The sequence below is a fragment of the Buteo buteo genome, chromosome 7 (genome assembly GCF_964188355.1).
Source record: "Buteo buteo chromosome 7, bButBut1.hap1.1, whole genome shotgun sequence".
Taxonomy (NCBI): Eukaryota; Metazoa; Chordata; class Aves; order Accipitriformes; family Accipitridae; genus Buteo; species Buteo buteo.
This window is the reverse complement of record NC_134177.1, coordinates 11,655,290-11,678,025: the sequence shown is the minus strand read 5'-3', so window position 1 is coordinate 11,678,025 and position 22,736 is coordinate 11,655,290. Positions and strand designations below refer to the sequence as shown.

Genomic DNA, 22,736 nt, shown 5'->3' with positions numbered 1-22,736 from the left:
TGGCCGAAGGGCGTGGGGAATCAGGTGAATGTGTGCTCCTGGCTCCCTCTCCAGCAGCTAATCCCTCAGTCTGAGCCTTCACTGGGAGTCACCGGGTGTCTGCTCCAGCCCCTCAAACCCTGGCCTCCAGCCTAACCCCGCTTGGAGACCCTGCAGCACCTTGTCCTTGCTTCTCCTTGCCACTGAAGAGAGTGTCCAGCCCCTCGCAGGCTGAGCAGCCCCTCTGCAGTCTCCAGGCACCTCTGCCTACTGCCCGTCCCCATGTCCCTGACCCACACCGTGCCAGATGTCTCCGGGGGCGCGGGCTGCTCTGGCAGCCTCCACTTCATCACCCCCGTGGGGATGGGCAGCCACGAGCGGCGGCTGGTGGAGGGATTGATGTCTGGTGAGAAGGAGTGGATCCATCATGCAGGGGGCCCTGCTTCACTCTGCCTCATCAGTGGTGACAGATGTGGCCCTGGCACAGACACATCTGCCCTTTGCAGGAGCCAGGAGCTGGCAAAGCCCAGGCTGCCCGGCTCAGGATGGAGGATCGGGCCCTGGGATGGGTCAGGGCTGGGTACAACACGTTCCCCAGGAGCTGGCAAGCCGTGAAAGCCGTCAGGGTCACCTGCGGTCCCCAGGGGTTGCGCTGCCGGCAGCGTCCTTCCAGATGACCTGGTACACTCACGCATGGATGTCACCTTCGGACGTGGGAGCAGCCTGTTCCTCCCTGGGTCTCCTGCTTCTCGCCGGGTGCTGGTGGTGCGGGGCTGTTCCCTGCCCACAGCAGGTACCTCGCTGTGCGGGTGTGCTGGCACGGGCTGCCCCGGTGTGCCCAACGTGTCAGGCACCGGCTGTCCCAGGCCCTGACGGGCAGTGTGTGACTGTGTCCCCTGGGAGAGGGGACCTGAGGACATCGACACCAACGGCAAGATGTCCTCCCCATACCCCTCAGCCTGGTGTCCCCCTCCTCGGGTTTGTCTCAGGGGAAACAAGGCCAATCCAGCGTGGCCCGGCTCAGACTGTCTGCAAAAACAGCACTTTTTGCCCCGTGCCCTCCCTGCCACTCCTTGGGGTCCCACAGGCAGCTGCCCCCATGGGAGCTGGGGGCCATGAGGTGCCCTGGTCCCCAGGGATGGGCTGGAGGTCCTCCCTTGCTGATGGGGGGCAGGGATGGCCCCAGGGGGGGCTGGGGGCACTGGGAGGGCCCTGAGCAGGGCTGGGAGATAGTCCCTGAATGTTATCAGCCCATCGTCTCACCCTTGGTGGGGCTCAGCCCTCCGGCGGGACGGGGAAGGGTCATAAAGGGCTGTCCCCCTCCCTGCCCCGGACACAGGCGTTATTCAGGGAGGGAGCTGGGATGGGCAGCACGGGGTGGCCGCTCTCCCCTGGAACCTGCCTTCTCCTCTGCCTCCTCACCCAGCTCGCCGCTGCAGCCTCAGGTGACAGGGGCCGTGTGGGACAGGGTGGGTTGGAGCCCTTGGTGGGGGGTCCTGGGGCTGGTGCCACTACCCTGGGGGTCTCCGGGGACCCTGTCGCCTCCCCATGGGATACCAGCAAAGGCAAGCCCTCCTGGCCACCTCAGGGTGGTTTGAGACCCCAATCTTTGAATGGGTTTGTCTCAGCCCCCACCAAAGCTGGCCCCGTCCCCAGCCCCCCCAGCCCCGCTGCCCCCTCACCCCCTGGCAGTGGCTTTGGATCAAGTGGTTCGATAGCCACAGCTGGCCGCAGTTGCTGGGAACATGGCACATTCACCACGGGGGGCTGATGCTTGGACACCTCATCCCCTCTGCCAAGAGGCACGAGGAACTTCCCTGCCAAACTGTGCCTCAGTTTCCCCCTCTGCAGATGGGCTCTGGGCAATGCTGGGGTTGCCAAATACCGGGCTGATCCCCAAAGGGCTCCTGGCCCCTCCAAGGTCCTCATGGAGGGGGCTCAGAGCAGCTAAATTCGCCTTGGGTGGAGATCCCCACCCTGGTCCCTGGCGGGGGTGTTGTCTCAGGGTGCCCAGTGCCCCCGCACACCCCCGGCTCTGCTCTTGCCTCCAGACGCTGAGAAGACCCCAGGCTACTGGAACGAAGGGGCCAGGAGGAGGCTGGAGTCGGCCCTGGCATTGCAGCCGGTGGCACGGCGGGCCAAAAACATCATCCTCTTCATGGGTGACGGTGAGTCCCACGGGTCCCAGCCAGGCCCCATGACTCCATGGCTCCACAGCAGCCAGGGGACGTGGCTGGTGAGAAGATGGGGCTGGTGCAGACCCCCTCCTCCCTGGCCAGCCCCGGGCAACGCCTGGGGAGGGCATGATTGCCGCTGGTCCCGGCCCCTTGCCACCCTGTGGCTCTGCCGTGCCCGCAGGCATGGGGCTGCCCACCATGTCGGCAGCTCGGATCTACAAGGGACAGCTAGCCGGTGGCTCGGGCGAGGAGAGCGTCTTGGCCATGGAGACCTTTCCCCACGTGGCCCTGGCCAAGGTGAGTGGGGCAGCACTGGGGGATGGCCCTGCTGCCCCTGCCCAAAACCCCACTGGCCCCTGCTTGCTTCCAGACCTACACCATCGACCGGCAGGTGCCCGACAGTGCTGGCACGGGCACAGCCTACCTCTGCGGGGTGAAGGCCAATGCCAAGACGCTGGGGCTGAGCGGGGCGGCCGTCTATGGCAAATGCCGCACCGCCTTTGGCAACGAGGTGGACTCCATCCTGCACCGGGCCAAGCTGGCGGGTACGGGGCAGCGGGCAACCCTGTCGGAGAACCTGGCATGGCATGGCCATCCCATGCCGTGCGGGGCTGGACGGGCTCCCTGTAAACCCTTGCTCGCGCTGCAGGCAAGTCGGTGGGCATCGTGACAACCACGCGGGTGCAGCACGCGTCCCCAGGGGCAGCCTATGCCCACTCGGCCAGCCGGAGCTGGTACGCCGATGCCAACATGCCCAAGGAGGCGTTGCGGGACGGCTGCAAGGACATTGCCTACCAGCTGGTGCACAACACGGACATCAACGTGAGCTGGGGAGCAGGCGTGGGAGGGAGGGGACTCCAGGAACATTGGGAGGGTCTGCTGAGCTCCCCGGCAGGTGATCCTGGGCGGCGGGCGGATGTACATGACCCCCAAGCGGACCCCAGACCCCGAGTACCCGGAGGACCCAGCTCAGAATGGCACCAGGAAGGACGGCCTTGACTTGATTGCCGAATGGCTGAATGCCAGGCAGGTACCGTGCCGGGGCGGAGGGGATGTGATGCCGGGCATGGGGTACGTTGCTGTTGGCACTGGCTCTGTTGTCGCTGGCAGGGCGCCCGCTATGTCTGGGACAAGAAGGGCCTGGACGCGGTCGAGGATGACTCTGTGAGCCACCTGATGGGTAAGAGCATCGCTGCCTGCACCACCGGCAATACCTCCTCCTCCTTCTTCCCGCTCTGGGATTGCTGGTGGGGACACGAAGCAGCCCCGGCACGGACCCCACACCCCCCCCCTGCTTCCCCAGGCCTCTTCGAGCCCAAGGACTTGAAGTACGAGCTGAACCGCAACGCCTCCACGGACCCCTCCATCGTGGAGATGACGGAAAAGGCCATTCGCATCCTGCGCAGGAACCCCAACGGCTTCTTCCTCTTCGTGGAAGATGAGTAGCCCCAGGCGGGCGGCGTGGCTGGGGCTGGGGTGGGATGTGGGTTCTAGGAGCAGGCGGGCATCCCAGGGGACCAGGGAGAGGGTGACAGCCGCGTTCCCCGTGCAGGTGGCAGGATTGATCACGGCCACCACAGCGGCCGGGCCAAGCAGGCGCTGATGGAGGCCGTCATGCTGGACCGGGCGGTGGCACGGGCAGGCGAGCTCACTTCCCCCTCCGACACCTTGACTGTGGTGACGGCCGATCACTCCCATGTCTTCACCTTTGGGGGCAACACACTGCGTGGCACCTCCATCTTCGGTGGGTCTCAGGGAGGGGTGGCGAGCATCCTGGTTCCCACCTACCCCTTTTGCTCCCACCAGAGGCTGAGCTGGCCGAAGTGGGAGCTGAGGAGAGGTACCTGGCTGGGACAGGGGCTGACAATGTCTTTCCCTGTGCCAGGACTGGCCCCCAAGAAAGCCAAGGACAAGCGAGCCTACACCAGCATCCTCTATGGCAATGGTCCTGGCTACAGCATCCGCAATGGGGGCCGCCCGGCTGCCAGCCTCCCCGCCGCAGGTAGGAGTCTGCTGGGAATGGGGTGGGGGCACACCGTGGCTGGGGGCAGCGTCCCACCGGCATAGCCACTGGGACTGCATGGGGTCCCGATGCCACTGGACGGCTCAGGAGTCACTTGGGCAGGAATCGCCCCGATGCCGAGGTGATGGAAGCTGCCTCCCCCATCCCTGCGACAGGTAGGGGACCCTGCTGCCCCTAATCCCGTTTCTTCTGTCCCCCCTGCAGAGGACAAGGACTACAGGCAGCAGGCAGCCGTGCCCCTGGAGACGGAGACCCACAGTGGGGAGGACGTGGTGGTGCTGGCCCAGGGCCCCATGGCCCACGTCTTCCACGGGGTGCAGGAGCAGCACTACATCGCCCATGCCATGGCGTACGCCGCCTGCCTCGAGCCTTACGCCACCGAGCCCGGGTGCAGGGCAGCCCGCAGGGCCTCCCATGGCACCCAGTGCTCTTCACAGCCCCTGCTCGCCCTCCTGGCCCTCTGCGTGGCTGCCCACATGGTGGGGGGCTGAGAGCCCCCAGGTGAGCCCCACTTCAACCCAGGCTGCCTGGACCCCCCCAGGCTGCCCCCAGCTGCCCCATCGAGGGTCTTGGCAGCTGGGTCCTCACTGTGGCCAGGATCAAGGGTTGCAATAAAACACAGGTTGTTTGTCTCTATCTGCCGTGCGAGGGTTTGCAGTCACCTCCTAAGGCGCCGTCCCATGCCTCAGTTTCCCCAGGTGGTTGTGGCTCCTAGTTCCCCCCTCAGGACCAGCACTGGAGGCACTGGGCTGAAGGAGGTGGTGACATGAGGGTGAGAAGAGGCCATGTCCCCCCCCCTCAGCTTTGCCAGGCTGGGGCACAGTACGCAAGGGTTGGTACCTTCCCTGCAAGGGCTCAGCAGGGAGTATATAGTCCCCATCCATGGATTTATTGCTCAAGAAAGCTCTGGGCAGAGAGCAGGGCTGCTCAGCGCACGAGTGACCCCAGGTGCTCCTGATATCTGCGTTGCCCCAGGTCTGATGCTCAGTGCTGCCTGTGGCATCCCCGGGCCAGGGCATCCCCCTGCCTAGCACCGCAGCACTGATGCCTGCCAGGCACTGCCCATCCTCTTGCAGCCAGATCTGTTTGCACCCCAAGTCCGTCCATCCCCCAACAACAACAAGGCGGGGTGTCAAGGAAGTGCCAGCAGCCCAGCCCCATGGCCTTTGTGCTGCCCAGCAGGGTGCCACGCTATCAGAGATGTGCTGAACCCCTCCACACCCCCCGCCAGGGCTGATCCTGGTCCAAAGTCCCTCCCCGGATCTGCTAGAGTTGCAGACACTGCCAGCGGCGTTGGGCTACTGGATCTCACCATGCAGCTCCTGGCAACCCTCACCCTCTGCCTGAGCCTCTGGGCAGGGCTCAGCAGTGCTGCCATCCCAGGTGGGGACAAGGATGGGGATGGGTGCCCGGCTGGCTGCAGTGGGGTGCCTGGGGAAGTGGGGTGCCTGGGGAAGTGGGGCACCCGGCAGGGTACCAGTCTGGCTGGCCACAGGGAGGGTTTGGGGAGGGGAGCAGGGGCTTCCCAGCTGTGCAAGGGTTAATGGGGGCTACCCCTGCTTTTCTGGCACCCTTGAGCCAGTTTTCCCCTGTGGGGTCAGATTCCTGCTTGTTACTGGGCTCGGGAAGTCTGGGGGAACTGCCTGTAGCCTCGACTCCCACCCCGCCATGGATTTGGTCCCATTCCACCTGCCAGATAACTCCCCATCGTGTCTGCTTTTGCCGGCCTCCCGCCCTTCTCTGCCCCAGGACCCCTGGGCTGGGCAGTGGGTGCAAGCCCGCATGGTCTCCCCCCGCCCCAAACAGCACTCTGACCTGCTCAGTCCATGTTAGAGGAGGTCCCTGCATGGGGATGCCCATGGAGCAAGTACCCCTGGGATGTGGCTGCCCCAGGGATGCAGGTGCTGGTGAGCTGGGGCTGATAGGTGCTGCCCTGTCCCAGCGGAGGAGGAGAAGCCGTCCTTCTGGAATAAGCAGGCGGCCGCAGCCATCGAGGCATCCTTCAAGATCCAGCCCAGGATAAGCCAAGCCAAAAACCTCATCCTTTTCCTCGGGGATGGTGAGTCCCACTGGTACCCCCAGCGGGCAGGCTGGCATGGCCAGTGCCCCATGGAGCAGGATGCAGGGAGGGCACCTGGTCCAGAGGGTGACCAGGACCCTCTCTCCTCGCCCAGGATTCGGGATCCCCACCATAACGGCCACCCGCACCCTAAAGGGGCAGGAGCAGGGGAAGCTGGGCCCTGAGACCCCCCTTGCCCTGGATGCTTTTCCCTACGTGGCTCTCTCCAAGGTAAATCACCGCCGTGCTGGGCATGGGGCCAGGGTGATGCCGGGCATGGGGACGCAGTGATGCCCATGGGGCTGCTGGCACAGAAGCACCCCAGGGATGCACATATGGAGTGCACAGGATCCCTGCCCATCACACGCTTGTCCTCGAGTGAGGAAATGAGCGTGGCAAGGGGTGCTGGGGAAGGGCACCCCGCTGGGTGCCTCTGCCAACTGCCCCCTACCCTGAGCCTGGTGCGTGTCCTCGGCAGACGTACAACGTGGACCGGCAGGTCCCTGACAGTGCGGGGACAGCCACAGCCTACCTCTGCGGGGTGAAGGGCAACTACCAGACAGTGGGACTGAGCGCGGCCGCCCGCCACTCACAGTGCAACACCACGGCAGGCAACGAGGTGGTCTCCGTGCTGGAGCGAGCTCGCAAAGCTGGTAAAGGAGGGCACAGGGCTGGGGCAGACCTCGTGGGGACAAAGGGTGTCACGCTGGGGGCTGCCTCGCCATGAGCATCCCAGGGCTTGATGGTAGAGGACCCCATGTCTCCCTTCGTGGGGCCTGATGGATGGGGGGGCGGCAGGGAAGGCGGTGGGCATCGTGACAACGACGCGGGTGCAGCACGCGTCGCCCTCGGGAACCTACGCCCACGTGGTGAACCGCAACTGGTACGCGGATGCCAGCATGCCCGCGGATGCCCTACAGCAGGGCTGCAAGGACATCGCCTGGCAGCTGGTCCACAATGTCGACATCAACGTGAGCACTTGTGCATGGGAAGGGGGGACCAGGGGCAGACCCCTGTGGGGCACCCCCACTAACACTGCTCCCGTCTCTTCCCCTCCAGGTGATCCTGGGGGGCGGTCGGAAATACATGACTCCCGTGGGGACGCCGGACCCTGAGTATCCCACCTACTACTCGGCGAACGGGATGCGCAAGGATGGGAATAACCTCATCAACATGTGGCTGAAGGCACGGCCGGTGGGTGACACGGCAGCAATGGTCCTCTGCCCACCACCCCCAGGCGTGGAGGCGAGCACCCACTAAACCCCTGTGGGATTTTCCCGCAGGGTGCCCGCTACGTCTGGAACAGGACAGAGATGCTGGCTGCCGCCACTGACCCCAGCGTGAATTATTTGATGGGTAACAAATGTCCTGTGTGCTGGGATCTGACAGCCACTGGGATGCATGCAGGCGCTGAGGCTGTCCCCAACGTGTGCCCTCCCAGGTCTCTTCGAACCCGCGGACATGAAGTACAACCTGGCACGTAACACCACCCTGGACCCATCGCTCACCGAGATGATGGAGGTGGCCATCACCATCCTGAGCAGGAACCCCAACGGCTTCTACCTCTTTGTGGAAGATAAGTCGGGGCCGGTGCCCCTGGGGTGGGTGAAAGGGGGGTCCCAAATCCCAGGGTGGGGGTAAGAGTTAGGGGTGTTGCCATCGGTCCCTGCAGGCGGCAGGATCGACCACGGCCACCACGACGGTGCAGCCCATAAGGCGCTGACGGAGGCGGTGGAGTTTGACCGGGCCATCGAGCGGGCGGGCATCCTGACAGACGAGGCACAGACCCTCACTGTTGTTACCGCCGACCACTCGCACGTCTTCTCCTTCGGTGGCTACACGCTGCGCGGCTCCTCCATCTTCGGTAGGGCTCTGCCCGGCCGCCGAGAGTGGGGCATGGCCCTGTGCTGGACGCTGCTGGCTCCAGGCCACCCTGGCTGTGGCCAGAGGGGTGATACAGGGATTTCTTGGCTGATGTACCCCTCCATCGCCCCCTCCCCAGGTCTGGCCCCCAGCAGAGCCTCTGATAAAAAGAACTACACCTCCATCCTCTACGGGAACGGGCCAGGCTACCCAGGCGCCAACCGGACCGATGTGGACGATGACACTGCCAGTGAGGGCACAGGGACCATGGTCAGGTGGTGGGATGGGGCTGGGGGCCACCACTGCCTCCCTCACCTCCTTCTCCCCCCCTCCACAGGGCAGTACGACTACTTGCAGCAGGCGGCCGTGCCCCTCTCGTCAGAGACCCACGGTGGTGAGGATGTGGCCATCCTGGCCAAGGGCCCCATGGCCCACCTCTTCCACGGGGTGCAGGAGCAGACCTACGTGGCCCACGCCATGGCCTACGCCGCCTGCCTCGAGCCCTATGTTGCCTGCTACCAGAGGGACTCTGCCCCTGGCACCCATGCCACGGCCCTGGCCCTGCTCCTGCCCACCCTCCTCCTGCCCCTCTTCCACTGACCCCGTGGCCCCGGGGTACCCCACGGGCGCTGCCGGACTTGCGTCCCCCCATCCCCATGGTTGCAGCACCCACAGGTGGATGGTGGCTTTTTGGAGCATCCCTGGTCTGGATGTGGCAGCCATGGGGCACCAAATCCCAGGCATGGGTGGGGGGGGGCCCTATGCCACCCACACAGGGTGCTCGGTGTTTAATAAACGTGGGGTGTGATGCTGGTGAGACAGGCATGTTAGCGGTGTGTGGGTACCCATGCCATGCAGGCAAGGCTGGGGATGCTGCCCACTGCTACCAGTCCCCCAGCCATGGCCCCTTGCACCTGCCCAGCATATCCAGTGCTTTATTGACCAGAAACAGCAGCAAAAAATACAGCAGGCATCTGTGTCCCCACTCTCCTGGGGCAGGCTGGCATTGCCCGGCCCCAAGCTCTGCTGGCTGTGCCCACCCCCTGGCAGGGCTGATGTAGGGACAGGATGGGGCTGGTATGGGGGCAGGGAGGGCACCGGGCAGGGGGAGGCTTTTGGCATGGGGCAACCCCACAGTGTCTCTGGGTCACTCCCTCTGCCTTGACCGGCACTGGACTGGATGTGATAGGGCTGGGTGAAGGATTTGGGGTAGGTGGACAGAAGAGGGGGTACACGGGTGCTTAGGGGGTGCCCTGCGTTGCCTAGTTCCTCCATGAGTACTCAGCCCCCCCCCCAGTTTGCAGGGCAGGGGGTAGGAAGGGAATGGGCAGGAGGCAGCTGCGTCTGGGCAGGAGCTCATGCCCACCCCAAGTGCCTCCCCGCTGCCTCCACCCCTCGGGCAGATGCCTGTCTTTGGGGGGTGACCCCCTGTGTCACCCAGGGGTGCCCCCTTTGCCTGGAGAGTAGGAGCAGGGAGATGGGCAGAGGTGAGGAGCCAGCACAGGGTGGCACACGGGCAGGGATGGGGACCAGGGGTTGCCAGCCTGCCGGGGGGATCGGCCTCACCACACCGAGCACTTGTGCGCCGGGTTCATGGGCGAGTTCTTGGGGCAGTGGAAAACCCGTCCGAACTCCTCGAACTGCGAGACACTGCCCAGGACCCTGCCAGGAGAGGGGGGCAACTCAGAGCTGGGCACCAGCTGCCCCCTCCTGCCACTGCCATGCATCCTACTCAGGGTACCCGCTTACCCGAGCAGCACCCCATCCCCTACCCCAGGCATGCTCACCCAAAACCTGCTGGTTCCAGCACCCCAAAGGGTGCCCACCCCACTTTGCACACCACCACCAGCCATGGGGAAGGCTGGCACCCACCGTGCAGCCCCCATTTTGGGGCCAGCAGGTACCTGTAGTGCTCCGGCGCGTGCTTGTCCGTCAGCACCTGCAGGTAGATGGACTGGGATCGCCGCTTGATGCACCAGTTCTGCAGGGGAGAAAGGTTCCCATGGGTGAGCCGGATGGGGCACCCCAGGCCCCAGCACCCACCAGGGCCTGTGGGGTCCTGGCACCCACCAGGGCATGACGGCCCTTCTGCCTGCTGGGGACTAGGGCAGCGATGCCCTGGTTGTGCTTGTTATTGTAGGGTCTCCTGGGAGCCTGTATACTTGCTAGAGATGGGTTGGGAGAGCATAGAGGCACGTTTGTTATTGTAGGGTCTCCTGGGGTTGTGAGCTGCCTGGTTGTAGGGTCTCCTAGAAGTTTGGGATCATGTGCATTTGTTACTGTGGGGTCTCTGGAGGTGATGGGGGGACAGATGATTGTTATTGTGGGGTCCCCAGGAGCAGCGGGCCAGTGCGAGGTGCTCCTTGCAGGGCTGAGCCCTGTACCCTGAGCCCAGGACCTGCTGACACAGCCAAGCCTGGCTCCTGGCCATGGGCACCAGGTCCCCCAGGGCTCTTGCCCAGTCCCTCAGGGCTACCAGCCCCACACAGGGTGAACCCCCTCCCCGCCCCAGTATGTGCCGCATATGGGGAGGGCAGGGGCAGGCACTCACTTGGGCAAAGGCGATGAAGAAGAGCTGGTCATGTGTGTATTTCAGGTGGTGCAGGGGATGCTCGGGGCCGTGCTCTCGCACCCACTTCTGGTAGGCCTGGAGAACAAGGGGTGCCCTCAGCATGGCCTGGGTGCCCCCCCAAACCTGCCCTGAACATCCCACCAAACCCTCCAGCAACCAGCAAGCAGGATCATGCCCACTCCATGCTGCAGGGGGCAAGGTGGGGCTGGGGGGGGTGGTCTCCCGCCCACCCGGTGGGTATGGCATCAGCAGCCGCCCTATGGCCCTGCCAGGGCCATGACACCCCAGGATGGGGGGGACACTTACATAGTAGGCGAGTTTGAGCCCCCCCATGTCAGCGATGTTCTCCCCCAGCGTGTGTTTGCCATTCACCTGCCAAGAGAGGAGTGATGATGGGGTGAGCAGAGGTGCCCCCCCCAGCCAGGCATCCCTCCATCCCCACCCTGGCACCGAGGCTGTGCGTCAGGTGCCCTGCCTCAGTGCCCTGAGGAAATTCCCAGCCAAGGTGTGATGAGTTCTCAGTTCTCAGGGCTGAGCAGGGTAGAGCCACGCTCTCCTGCAGGCTCCCAGCCCCAGCGACGGAGCAGCGAGGATCCCCCCCACGGGGCAGCGTGTGCTGGGGCATTGCCTGGCAGGCGAGGGGCATCTCACCCGCTGATTGTAGACGGTGAAGTTGTCGTACAGGTTGACAATACACTGTGCCTTCTTCAGGAACTTGCTGTACGACCGCTCCGTCCACCAGTGCACCAGGTTCCCGTGCCGGTCGTACTGTCCCCCTGCCAAGGCAACCGCCACCACCCATAGTCCCGAGGGACCCAGGCGTCCTGCCTGGCTGTCCCCTGCCCACCCACCTCCCACCCTGGCATGAGGTAGGGGGGGTTGCTCACCCCAGTCATCGTAGCCGTGGGTCAGCTCGTGCCCGATGATGGTGCCGATCCCACCATAGTTCAGCGATCTGTTGGGCAGGGAGCAGAAGTGAGAGAGTTGGAGGGCACAGTGGTGGCGATGACCCCAGGGCCTGGCATCCCCATACCCTGCCCTGGCACCCCCCCAGCCATGCCCCTGTCCCCAGCCCCAGCCCTGGTACCCCGACCCGTGCCCCCAGCCCCAGCCCTGGCACCCCCTGGCCATGCCGCAGCCCCACACTCACTGCGGGAACTCGGGGTCGTAGAGGGTGGGCTGCAGGATGCCAGCGGGGAACACTGGGGACACAGGAGAGGATTGCAGTTGGGGGGGGCACCCTGCCCTGTACTCACCCACAGTGTCATCTGGCGCCAGGGGACCCTGCGCCGTGCCCCCCTCCCCACACCTCCCCCACCCCAGGGGCCTGATCCTGGGGGGCTGGGCAATGCCTCACCCATCTGGTTCTTGTTGGGCAGGTAGTAGGCGTTCAGCGCCTGGGGAGGCAGCAGCCACCTGCAAGGACAGACAGAGGTGCCAGGCTGTGGGGGCACCGGGGGGGGCATGGAAATGCCACTCCCTTGCACAGTTAGGGGGGACAGGGGGACATTCCTGGCTTGGCCTGTGCCCTCCTGCCTACACCCTGTGGGGTGCAACTGGGCATGGGGACAGAGGGCATTGGTGGGCCATGCTATGCCCCCCCCAGAGCAAGGAGATACCCACGCGGACTTGTCCACCTCCTGTCGGATCTTCTTCACCGAGAGCCTGATGCTGAAAGCAATGCTGTTGAGGATGTTCTTGAAGTAGGTCTTCTCGTCCACGTCGAACTGGGGGGGCACAGCCACATCAGAGGGGATGCCAGCCCCAAATGCCACCCCCAAGAGTGTGGGGAGCAGGGCTGGGGTGTCCTCCCACCCCCATGAGCCTTGCGGACAGAGGGTGTGGGGTTGTGGCCACGGGCTGGATGTGGCATGAGTGTGTCCTCATGTCCCATGCTGTGTGCCCACGTGGGCAGCTGCATCTCCATCACCTCTGTGGGGTCCCTGGACCATGCTGGCACCCCCAGCCCTTGCTGAGGATGAGACTGAGCTCCAGGGGGTGCAATGTGGGGAAGGAGACATCATTCCAGACCTCAGGGACTGAGGCATTGCCCATGTGGCTGTGGCCATGCGAGTGGTGGGCACAATGAGCAACCAGGAGGTGGCTTGTTTTGGGGTGGCATGTCCCCATCGTGGTCTCCGCAGACCCTGAGGCAGATGTGGGGACCATCTGCCCCCTCCACGTGCCCATGTCCCACACGTGGCCCTGGGCCACCCCTTGCCTCATACTCCTTGTCAATGGCCTCTGGCTTCAGCAGGAAATCGGGATACCCGATCATCACCATCATGTACCGGAGCTGTGGGCAAAGTGAGTGGTGGGGTCAGGCCCCCATTCCGCACGCCCCCAGGCCGTGGTGGGGGCAAGGGCAGGGCTCCATGCTGGGGACCGCTACCTTGGCCCTGGCCGCTCTCCGTGTTTCCTCGTCCATCCAGTCCAGCTCATCCAGGCGCTGGTCCAGGATGTATTTTATGTCCTCCACCAGCTGCTGCACCTATGGTGGGTCACCATGGACGCTGCATGGTGTCCTTGCCACCCATCCACCCCAGCAGACAGCCCTCGGTGGGGTGCTGGGTGGCAGTAGGTACCTTGGTAAGGTGTCAGGAGGGACACGGTGGCTTCATGCCCACAGACAGCATCACCTACCTTGGCTTTGCTGGTGGATGAGAAGTGCTCCTCGACAAAGAGGGCACCCAGGGCCATGCCGAAGTGCTTGTTGGCCTGGCTCAGGCAGATCTTGCCTGGCTCAAGCTGCTTCTCATTGCCCTCCATCTCCTTGGAGAGCTCATGGATGGCATCGCGGAAGGGGGTGGAGAGGTGCTCACTCAGCACCACCACGATGCGCCACAGCATGTAGTTGTGCAGGATCCTGGTGATGGGGGGGCAATATCAGCCCCCCCCCCCCACTGGGCATGTTCCCAGGCACACGCAGAGGGTGGGGAGCATGTGCTAGGGTGGGAATATCCCTGCTTGGGGACGAGGCGGGCCCCGGGAATGGCCACGACCTGTGGGGGCACAGGGACGGGCTGGCACCGTCTCCCTCCCTGCTGCGTGCTGAGTCTGGTGACCACTAGCATGGCGGGGCTCGGCCGGTGGCCAGGCACGACAAGGGTGCTGTGGGGCTCACATCAGTGACTTCTCCCAGGAGCTTTCCCAGGGTCCCCGTGCCCAGCCTGGCCTCCCCAGGTTGAGGGTGATGGGGGAGGGGACCAGCCACCGCTGCCCTGTGCCCACCCCCATTGCCAGCCCCCTGCCAAGCTGGGGAAGGTTCTGGGGACACAGGGGGTGCCAGCCCCCCTCACCTGCTGGGCGTCACGCGGATGAGGTCGGACACCTTGTGCATGTAGTCAGTGGCCAGCAGCACCACCTCCTCCTCCTCCGAGAAGTTGTCATGGAAGATGCGGTCCAGCAAGCGCTTCCACTTGAGCTGCCAGGGTGGGCACTGTCAGGGGGGCACAGGGACCCACCCCTCCATGCCACCCTGGAGGGAACCTGGTCCGGACTTGCCAGCCTCCCACCACCCCTTCCCACCCAGAAAAGTGCAGGATGAATTCATCATCCTCAAGTGGACTTATCTGGGGTGGGGAGGGAGTGAGGGTGTGGAGCAGGGGGACAGGGACAAGTGTGGGTGGCAGACTGGGCACCAGGGGTACTCACCGTGGGGGTGATCCGCTGCAGCTCGCCTAGGGTCACTTTGTGGTACATGCTGCTGACGTCCCTCCGCACATCATCATACTCGGACACCGTGATCTGCATGGGGTGGGCACGGTTGTCACCATCCTGCTGCCCACTTTCTGGGGGGGCACAGCTCTGGGCAAGAGGGGCTACTGATCCATATCCCACCTGGCTTCCTGCCCCAGGAACCCTCTGCTGCCAGTGGGGCCCTGCGGGCTGGTCATGGGGTCCCCAAGGAGTTGGGGTACATGTGGGCTGGGCACAGGGGTCCCCCAGGGCTGAGACTTGAGTCCTCAAGACGTGGGCATGAAGTCCTTGAGGGCCTGGAGTAGGTTCACAAGGACTGGACATGGGAGTGTTTGTCCCAAGGGCTGGGACTGGGGGGTTCTCAAGATGTTGGGGCTGGGGTCCCTGAGAATCTGCCACGGGGTCCTCAAAGGGCTGGGATCCCCAAGGACCAGGCATGAAGGTCCCCAAGGGCTAGGAGTGGAGGTTCGCAAGCGAACTGGGATGGGATCCCTTAGGACCAGGCATGGAGGTCCCCAAAGATCTGTGACGAGGGTGCCCAAGGGCTGTGCAGGGGCACCCCAAACCCCAGGGCAGGCATCCCCCTCACATTGGCAAGGTGCTGCTCCAGCTGCAGGATCTCCTGGGCCTTCTGCTCCACATGCTCGGCCCCAAGGAGGGTGAGCAGCCGCTCCATGAACACCCGGTATGCAGCCAGGATCTGTGCCGATGGAAGGAATGCTGAATACCACCTCACACTGCTGGCAGTGGGGTGCCCCCCATCTGGCACCCCATGCTGGGTGCTGGTCCCTCTCCTGGTGTCCCCATGACATCGGTGTGCCCCCCCCCCTCACCTTCTCACTCTCCTCATCCTGCCCCAGGTAGAGGGTCCGTTCGGGAAGAGTCAGCCCGTCCTGGTCGATCTGGTGGGGAGAGACAGGGCAGCAGGTGAGCAGAGGGAGGGGGGGCTGTTCTGGGCAAGGCAACCCTCACTTTTGCCTGTATTGCAGGGTGCCCCAGGAGCTGTGGGGTGGCAGCATGGTGGGCCAGGCATGGGCAGGTCCTGTGCCTCAGTTTCCCTCCTGCTAGAGGGTGCTGGAGCTGCAGTGGACTGGGAGCACTGAGCAAAGGGCAGGCCCCTGCTCTGTGGCCTGACTCGTGGCTGGCACACAGACTGCCCCATAGCCTGCCCTATGCTGGGACCACACTCTGCCCCATGGTGGCCCCACACCTCACCCCATGGCTGGCCCCACTTCTGTGCTGCAGCCTGCCCCATGGGGAGCCACAGGGATGAGCCACACTGCATGGAGACCACAACCCTACACCTCCCCCCCCCCCCCCGCTATCCTGTAGCCACAGGCACGGTGTCCAGCACATACACACACCTGAACACGCTTGCACATATCTGTGTACACACACATCTGTAACTCACCCCTCATGGCTCACACCTATGCATGCTCACCCCCCCTCACACCCTTATGCATGCAGCATCTAGTTTACCCCCCCTCCATGCACACACACGCACCCTCCCCTTTTCTCTATGGCTCACCCCCCCCCCCGTGTCCCACCCCACACCCCCCCATGCACACAGCCGCAGCGCTGCCCTGCACACCCACCGGCACCCCCAGCCTTTGTCCACCCCATCCCCCCATCACCCCCCGCTTTGGTTTCCCACAAAAGCACTGTCACACCTACAGCCCTCACCCCCCCACCCAGCCTCCTCTCACACCCCCCTGTCACACTCACACCCATCGCGCACCCACTCTCACCCCCACCCCCAAAACCACACACACACTCACAACCAACCAAGCCCTGACACCCAGCTCTGCCTGTCACACCCATCTCCCCCCCCACCACCCTGTCACACCCCCCGCACACCTGCACCCTCCCGCTCAGCCCCGCACACCCACCCTTTCCCTGTGACACACGCTCCCTCTAGTGTACACACGCGTGGCCCATCAGCACGGTCTGCGCCTCCCTGGGCCCTCACACTCACTCACACTCACACCCCCACCCACCCACCCCCCCGGCCCCACCATCTCACAGGGCACAGGCAGCTTATCCCAGCCACTGTGTCCCCCCCAGTGCTCCCACCATCCCCAACACCTTGTCCCCACCATGCCATCACCATGCCCACTGCCCCAATCCCACCATGTCCCTGCTGTGCCCACCCCCATGTTCCCCCCATGCCCACTATCGTGTCCCCACCGTGCCATTACTGCTGTGCCACCCGTCCCCCACGGCCCCCCATGCCCACCATGTCATCCCCACCATGCCATTACTGTGCCCCCACCACGCCCACCACCACACTCCCACACCCACCGAGGGGGCTTGAGGCTTGGCCACCCCGAAGAAGCCCACCCATGACCCAGTGGCACCACAGTGCCGGGACACAGGCTGGCAGGGGTGAGGAAGGCTGACAATGGGCAACTGCCCTGGCACCATGACCCGGTGCTGAGGGGCCAGCGGGCATCCCCCTGTCCCCTCCTAGGGCTTGGCCCCTGTGTGCAGATGGCAGCCAGGATGCCAAGGTGAGGGGCTCGGCTGCTGGCACTACGGACACCCTAGTGCCCTGCTGGGCTGCTTCATTTTGTATGTCCCCCTGCCTGTGTCTCCCCATCTGCATCCTCCCCCCACCCCGGAGGTGCCACCCTTACCCTGGGGCAGCCTGACACCGGGGTCCCACAATGAGGAGATGGGGGGCCCCCAGGGACAGGGGGTGTCCCCAGCCCTGCTGCCCGCTGTAGGCAAACCCACACACCGGGCAGGCGCCTGGTGCCACCGCAATAAGGACAGTGTCACCCAGGGCGGGGGGGGGTGTCACAGGTGGGTGGTTGGGGGGGACAGCCCCAGGGGCAGGGTGCCCTCACCCGGATGACGTAGCGGGAAGTGTTCCTCTCGTCCAGGCTGACGGTGAGGGAGAAGAGCACGGCAGCGCTGTAGACCCCCTGCGTCTTGTAGAGCAGCTCGTTGAGGTCCCCGCGGCCCGGGGGGGCATCCCAGCCGCCACACTCCCCGATGACCTCCAGCATGGGCCGCGGGCCCAGCCGGTCAATCTCAGCCCGGTCCAGGCACGAGCGGAAAAACTCCTTGACCTTCCTCTCGGCCGAGGCAGGGGCTCGGCGCCGCACGGGGCGGCTCAGCAACGCCCGCAGCTTGGCCTCGTTCTGCTCGGCGATGGCTCCGATGGTGCCGTACACCAGCTTGTCCTCGGGAATGCCGTGTCGCCGGAGCCAGCCGCCACAGGCGAAGGAGTAGAAGTCCTGGCAGGGGTCGATGGTGGCATCCATGTTGGAGCTGAGGAAGCGGGATGCCCGCAGGAAGGCCTTCTTCTCCTGGCACCCCTCCAGGCAGTAGCTGTCCCCTTCAGCCGCCAGGTACTTGAGGACCAGCATGCACGTCAAGATGACGCAGAGCCCCGCAGCGAACACCAGCCCCGAGAGAAGGCAAACCTCCCGGCGGCTCCAGCGCGGCAGCCCCCCGCGGCGTTTTTTGGCCCCGGTGCCCAGCTGGAGGGCGAAGCCATTGGGTAGGGTGCCGCTCTGGTACTTGCTCACATACTTCACCTCCTGAAACTCATCGTAGTGGGCTGTCAATGAGTAGGTCTTCTCCATGGCCAGGGATGGGGCTCCCCACAGGCAGCACGGGCACGGGGGGCTCAGGGCAGGTGGCGGGCAGGCTCAGGCACACCACGGTTCATGCTGGAGCTGTGCCTGCTGCAGGGAGGTGCTGGAGGGTGTCCGGGTGAGTCAGGAAGCTCCTGGAAAAGGCAGAGGAGGTGGTTGAGGGGGGGGGGGTTGGGAGGAGCGAGGAGGGGGGGAGGTTGCCATCGTCGCTGCCTGTGTTACCATCCCTGCCTGTATGCCCCACTGGCAGCACCAGGACTGGCCCCAGAGCCAAGGAGCTCGGTGGCAGCTCTATCCCAGGGCTGTCCCCTCTGCCAGACCCTCTGGCAAAAGGGCAGGGTCCTGCCTGCACGATCCCAGGCAGGTTTCAGCCCCTGGCAGAGCTCCATCCCACGCCCACCCAGCGCACCGGTGAGAGCACCCACGCTGGATGGATGTCCAAGGTGGTCCAGCGAGCCCATCCTCACACCGCACCGTGAGAGCCCTTCCCGGTCTGGGGGGGGGGGCACAGGGCTTCCAGCCCCTCTGGGTGGAGTACGAAGGGGGTGAGCAGCTTGGGGAAGAGATTTGGGGGGAAGGCATTGCATTGGGGTGTTGCAGGTTGGGTCGGGTTGCGTGGCCCTGCGTCAGGTTGCATCGCGTTGTGCCGTGGCGCAGCATTGCATTGTGTTGGGTTGGGTTGTGGTGCGCCGTGTTGCATTGCGTTGTGTCAAATTGTGGTGCGGCGCGTGATGTGTGCACAAAGTTAATTCCAGTCTGGGGGGGAGCCCTGGACCCCATGGACATCTCACAGCATTTCCCCGTCACCACCACCATCCACCCAACCCCTCTCTGCTGGCTGATGCCCGATGGGCAGGGGTGTCTGGCAGGGGTGCCATGCTGGGGAGGAGGGGGTCTGCCCGTGGGGAAAGGAGGGTGGGGGCATAGATGGGTTGTGGAGGGGCTCCGAAAGGGGACTCCAAGCCTTGTTCGGTGCACAATGGCATCCGGATTTGCAGGTGGGGGGGGACAGGCTGGGGACAAAGAGCCGCTCGGGAGGTGGCCGGTATCCCCGCGGCGGGGCCCCCCCAAGCCCCGCGGCCCCCGCTCCCTCGGCAACTTGGGCAAAGTTGTGCCCCGGCGCCGCAGCCCGGCGGTGCCCGTGCCGGGGAGCTGCCGCTACCGGAAAGTTTGCGGGGCCGGCAGCGGGCACGGTGCGGCGGGGCGCCGGAGACCGGGGCGGGGGGGAGGGATGCTCGGGGGGTGCTACTCGGGATGCTGCCCGGGATGCTCGGGGGATGCTCGGGGGTGCGCGGGGGACGCTGCCCGGGATTCACGGGGGATGCTGCCCGGGACGCTCGGAGGATGCTGCCCAGGATGCTCGGAGGCGCTTGCCGAGATGCTCGGGAGGTGCTCAGCGGGGTGATGCCTGTGGTGTTGGGGGGATGCTCGAGGGTTGCTCGGGGGATGCTCGAGGAATGCTCGAGAGGAGCTCGGGAAGTGCTCCCCGGAATGATGCCCAGGATATTCGGGGGATGCTCGCGGGGTGCTCACCGGCAGGCTCGGAGAGCGCTCCCCGGGCTGCTCCGGGGTGCTCACTGAGGTACTCGGGGGATGCTCAGGGGATGTTCCCCGGGATGCTGCCCGGGATGTCCGCGGGTGCTCGGGGGTCGCTCACCGCTTGCTCACCGAAACACTTGGACGATGCTCCCGGGATGCTCGGGGGACGCTGCCCGGGATGCTCGGGGGACGCTGCCCGGGATGCTCGGGGGATGCTGCCCGGGATGCTCGGGGCGGGTGCTCGGGGGTGCTCGCCGGCTTGCTCGGGGGCTGTCGGCAGGCTGCCGGCGGGCCGGCCCGGCTCTGCCCGTCCGGCTGCGCTCCCCGCGCTCCGCTCCGCGCCCCGCGCCGCGGCTGGCGGAGCGGCGGGGCCGGAGGGAGGCAGCGGGGCGGGGAGGGGGTGGTGTCTCCAGCCCGGCTCTCCCGCAGGCCAGGCTCCATTAACGAGATTATTATGCAAATGGAGCAGCCCTGTGCCACCCGCCAGCCTTACCTCATCCCCGCCGGCGGGGAGGCAGGGCAGGGGGGTCCCCGGGCCCCCCGCCCCGGGGGCCTGGCACAGGGCTGGCAGTGCCACTCCGCCTGGCATCCCCCCCCGTCCGGGGACCCTGCTGCTGCCCCCCGCCCCCCCCGGCAGCCTGGCACTCAGGAGGGGCACGGGTGGGCACGGCCGGCAGCCTGTGCCAGGAGCACCCCGGCGGCTCGGCACCCCCCGCCGTGCCCGGGCACCCTGGGGGTCCGTCCCGTTCTGCCAGAGTGGGTGCAAGGAGAAAGGGCTGTGGGTGGGCAGGAGACGGAGCCTGGGAGGCTCCGGGTGAGAGGGTGGGCATGGGGGTGGCACGGGGTGGCATGGGGAGGGGGCCATGCACTCACACACACACGCACACACGCGAAGGTCCGGGAATATTAAACTGCATTGCAGATAAATCCCCAACATAAATATCGTGAGCCACTCTGCCACGGGGGGGCCCAGCAAGATTTATAGCCCAGCAATTCCCACCGCCCGCGGTGGCCCCCTGCAGCGGCCGCGCTCCCCAGCCCCGCACAGCCGTCCTGCCTGCCATGCTCGGGGGTGCGTGCCACCCTCGCCCCCCCACACCCCCCCCCCCCGTGCCTACACAGCTCTGGGTGCTCGGAGGGGGCCCTGGGTCTTTCTGAGTGCTGGGGGGGTAGCCCCAGGCAGGACATACTGGGTGCTATGCTACACGTGGCATGGGGACCCTGGTTGGCATGGGATGGGTGGCTCAGCTGGCGTGGCACCCACTGTCTTGTCCCGTGGACACCATGGACTGGTCGCAGGCACAGCCTTCACTGCCTGGGGTGGCTGAGGCTGCGCTTTCCTATGCTGGGGTGCCAGGGTGCTGAGCACAGCCCAGGCAAGGTGCCTACTGCAGCACTGAGACATGCAACATCACACACACAGGTCGTGGCACACATGTATATCACATGTACACCCATGCACACCGACATGCATCAGTACAGACACACATGTTATGTCTGCCCCCCCCCCCCAGTCTCAAACATGCATTGCTGTCCAGCTCCCATTACAGGCACATGTACCCTGGCACGCTCACACACCCCGCCACGTGTTGCAGCAAAGCTTTCCTGGGGCACATGCCAGGGCACAGGTGCTCCATGAATCCTACCAGAGAGACTGGCACTCCAACAAGCCAGGCACCACCAGCCCCAGTGGGGTGGATGCAAGGGTACCCAGACCCAGGCTGCTTCATGGGTGGGCACGGGGTGCCCAACCTTGCCACTCACTGGGGTGGCTGGCTGGAGAGTGAGGGCACAGGGCTGGGTGCCATACACTGGCCTCCCCACGCCTGCACTTACCCGGCCCCGAGACCTGCTTGGCACCTTGGTGGGAGCATGATGGATGCACATGGTGGGGGGGAGGGGGCTGGCATTATTAACAGCCGTGGGTATTGCTCCAACAGGGCTGTAAAAATTAAAGGCGTGTGGATATAAAATAATGGATAAATCTGAGCCGGCCGCAGAGCGCTGCGGTGTCCCACGGGAGTTGGCATCTTGAGAAGCAGGGGTACGGCAGGCATGGAACGGGCACCTACGTGCAGATATGGGAGGTCAGGCAGTGCCTGCACCCACTTCCAAGTGCTGACTCCCCCCCAAAATCTCCAAAAAATGCCCCAAGAGGATGCGCAGGCAGTGCCAACCTGAGGAGCTGGCGCTGCGAGGCAGGCGGCTGCTCCTGAAGCTGGGATGGAAGCAAAAGAGGTTGTGCCTTTGCAGGCAGGGCTGGGGGCACAGGGCATTTGCTCCAGGATGCCCACAAGTGCTGCCCAGCCCACGCACCCCCAGCAGGCAGGATCTGTGCCACGGTGCCAATACATCCAGGCATCACCAGGCTGGTGTGACCCCGGGGTCCTGCCTGTGCTGTGGCCCATGGCTCTGACCCGGAGCAGGGCCCAGGACAGCACTCGCCTCGCCAGCCCTGTTCTGCGCTGCCCGTCCCGCAGGCCACCCCACCGGCGTCCTCATTTTCCCCGAGATTAGCCGCGGCGCGGGAGCCTCCGCGCACCGCCAGCAGGTGACAAATAAGATTTTTCCACTCTTCCGAGCACCCGGCATGGGTCTGTCATTGAAAATGCAAAGCAGCGCGGTGCCAACCTCCTCCGCCCACCCTCCCCTTCACCAGCCCCTCAGTGCCGAGCAGCCCCACCATTGCTGCTGGACCCCCCACTACACCCGCTGCTCCCCCTCGGCAGTGCTGGGGTGCTAGGCATGGTGCCCAGTGGGGCAGGTTCCCAGGGGTTTCTTAGAGGGGTGCTAGTTTGGGGGTGTCAACCCGGGTGGGCAGCATGGCCTCACAGTGTCCTTTGGGCGCACCCATGTGCCTGGCACTGCAGGTAGGAGAGCAGGGCAGGTGGGGTGCACGGGGGTCCCCGTCACACTGGGTATGTGCACCCCAACAGGGCCTGCCAGCCTCCAGGGAGGGTGCCAGGCTTTGGGGTGGGCACACAGCAGGCTCACACCAGTGGTAGGGGGTGAGGGATTGTCCCTTGTAGGAAACACTTGGCCCAAGACGTGTCCACTGATGTGGGTATCACCTCACAAACCCGACCCCAAGGGACCCCATCCCCAGCACCCAAGGGGGGGAAGAACAGGAGCACTCTACCCCACAGCTGGACACATCCACAATCCTCACCCATGGACCCAACCCTCCCAAACCCCTCAGTCCCCCCCCAAACCCCTTGAT

General features: G+C 65.1%; 3 protein-coding genes across 4 annotated transcripts; 2 read left to right on the top strand and 1 right to left on the bottom strand.

Annotated features, from left to right (window-relative positions):
• Nucleotides 1-35: 35 nt before the first annotated feature.
• Nucleotides 36-4,996, top strand: LOC142033326 (intestinal-type alkaline phosphatase-like). The gene is made up of 12 exons (XM_075033222.1): nt 36-772; nt 2,031-2,147; nt 2,338-2,453; nt 2,527-2,701; nt 2,806-2,978; nt 3,052-3,186; nt 3,267-3,336; nt 3,460-3,594; nt 3,709-3,900; nt 4,042-4,158; nt 4,384-4,680; nt 4,869-4,996. Exons 1-11 carry the CDS (start codon nt 673-675, stop codon nt 4,668-4,670), a joined length of 1,617 nt encoding a protein of 538 aa, XP_074889323.1. The 5' UTR covers nt 36-672; the 3' UTR covers nt 4,671-4,680; nt 4,869-4,996.
• Nucleotides 4,997-5,372: 376 nt separating this feature from the next.
• Nucleotides 5,373-8,767, top strand: LOC142033325 (intestinal-type alkaline phosphatase-like). Its single transcript, XM_075033221.1, has 11 exons — nt 5,373-5,562; nt 6,122-6,238; nt 6,354-6,469; nt 6,717-6,891; nt 7,037-7,209; nt 7,298-7,432; nt 7,522-7,594; nt 7,680-7,812; nt 7,909-8,102; nt 8,241-8,351; nt 8,439-8,767. The coding sequence occupies exons 1-11, from the start codon at nt 5,493-5,495 to the stop codon at nt 8,699-8,701; spliced, it is 1,560 nt and encodes a 519-aa protein (XP_074889322.1). The 5' UTR covers nt 5,373-5,492; the 3' UTR covers nt 8,702-8,767.
• An 896-nt stretch (nt 8,768-9,663) lies between these two features.
• ECEL1 (endothelin converting enzyme like 1) lies at nt 9,664-17,965 on the bottom strand. 2 transcript variants are annotated; one of them, XM_075033218.1, is made up of 17 exons: nt 17,222-17,965; nt 15,206-15,274; nt 14,962-15,072; nt 14,328-14,420; nt 13,973-14,097; nt 13,317-13,539; nt 13,066-13,164; nt 12,895-12,969; nt 12,297-12,400; nt 12,031-12,089; nt 11,824-11,875; nt 11,561-11,628; nt 11,325-11,449; nt 10,980-11,045; nt 10,653-10,748; nt 10,006-10,082; nt 9,664-9,763 (listed from the first exon to the last, which is right to left on the bottom strand). In XM_075033218.1, exons 1-17 carry the CDS (start codon nt 17,963-17,965, stop codon nt 9,664-9,666), a joined length of 2,286 nt encoding a protein of 761 aa, XP_074889319.1. The 2 variants fall into 2 exon arrangements, with proteins under 2 accessions (XP_074889319.1, XP_074889320.1); XM_075033219.1 differs by having other exon boundaries at nt 12,303-12,400.
• Nucleotides 17,966-22,736: the final 4,771 nt, after the last annotated feature.

Bases quoted from the DNA above. Each gene is read 5' to 3' on its own strand.
- ECEL1 (XM_075033218.1), bottom strand. From the start codon at position 17,965: ATGGAGAAGACCTACTCATTGACAGCCCACTACGATGAGTTTCAGGAG. The intron at 12,970-13,065 runs GTAGCGGTCCCC...CTTTGCCCACAG, and splicing joins GGAGAGCGGCCAGGGCCAAG to CTCCGGTACATGATGGTGAT. The intron at 10,083-10,652 runs GTGAGTGCCTGC...TCTCCCCTGCAG, and splicing joins TCTTCATCGCCTTTGCCCAA to AACTGGTGCATCAAGCGGCG.
- LOC142033326 (XM_075033222.1), top strand. From the start codon at position 673: ATGGATGTCACCTTCGGACGTGGGAGCAGCCTGTTCCTCCCTGGGTCT. The intron at 3,187-3,266 runs GTACCGTGCCGG...TGTCGCTGGCAG, and splicing joins AATGGCTGAATGCCAGGCAG to GGCGCCCGCTATGTCTGGGA. The intron at 3,595-3,708 runs ATGAGTAGCCCC...TTCCCCGTGCAG, and splicing joins CTTCTTCCTCTTCGTGGAAG to GTGGCAGGATTGATCACGGC.
- LOC142033325 (XM_075033221.1), top strand. From the start codon at position 5,493: ATGCAGCTCCTGGCAACCCTCACCCTCTGCCTGAGCCTCTGGGCAGGG. The intron at 6,892-7,036 runs GTAAAGGAGGGC...GGGGGGCGGCAG, and splicing joins GGAGCGAGCTCGCAAAGCTG to GGAAGGCGGTGGGCATCGTG. The intron at 8,103-8,240 runs GTAGGGCTCTGC...CCCCCTCCCCAG, and splicing joins GCGCGGCTCCTCCATCTTCG to GTCTGGCCCCCAGCAGAGCC.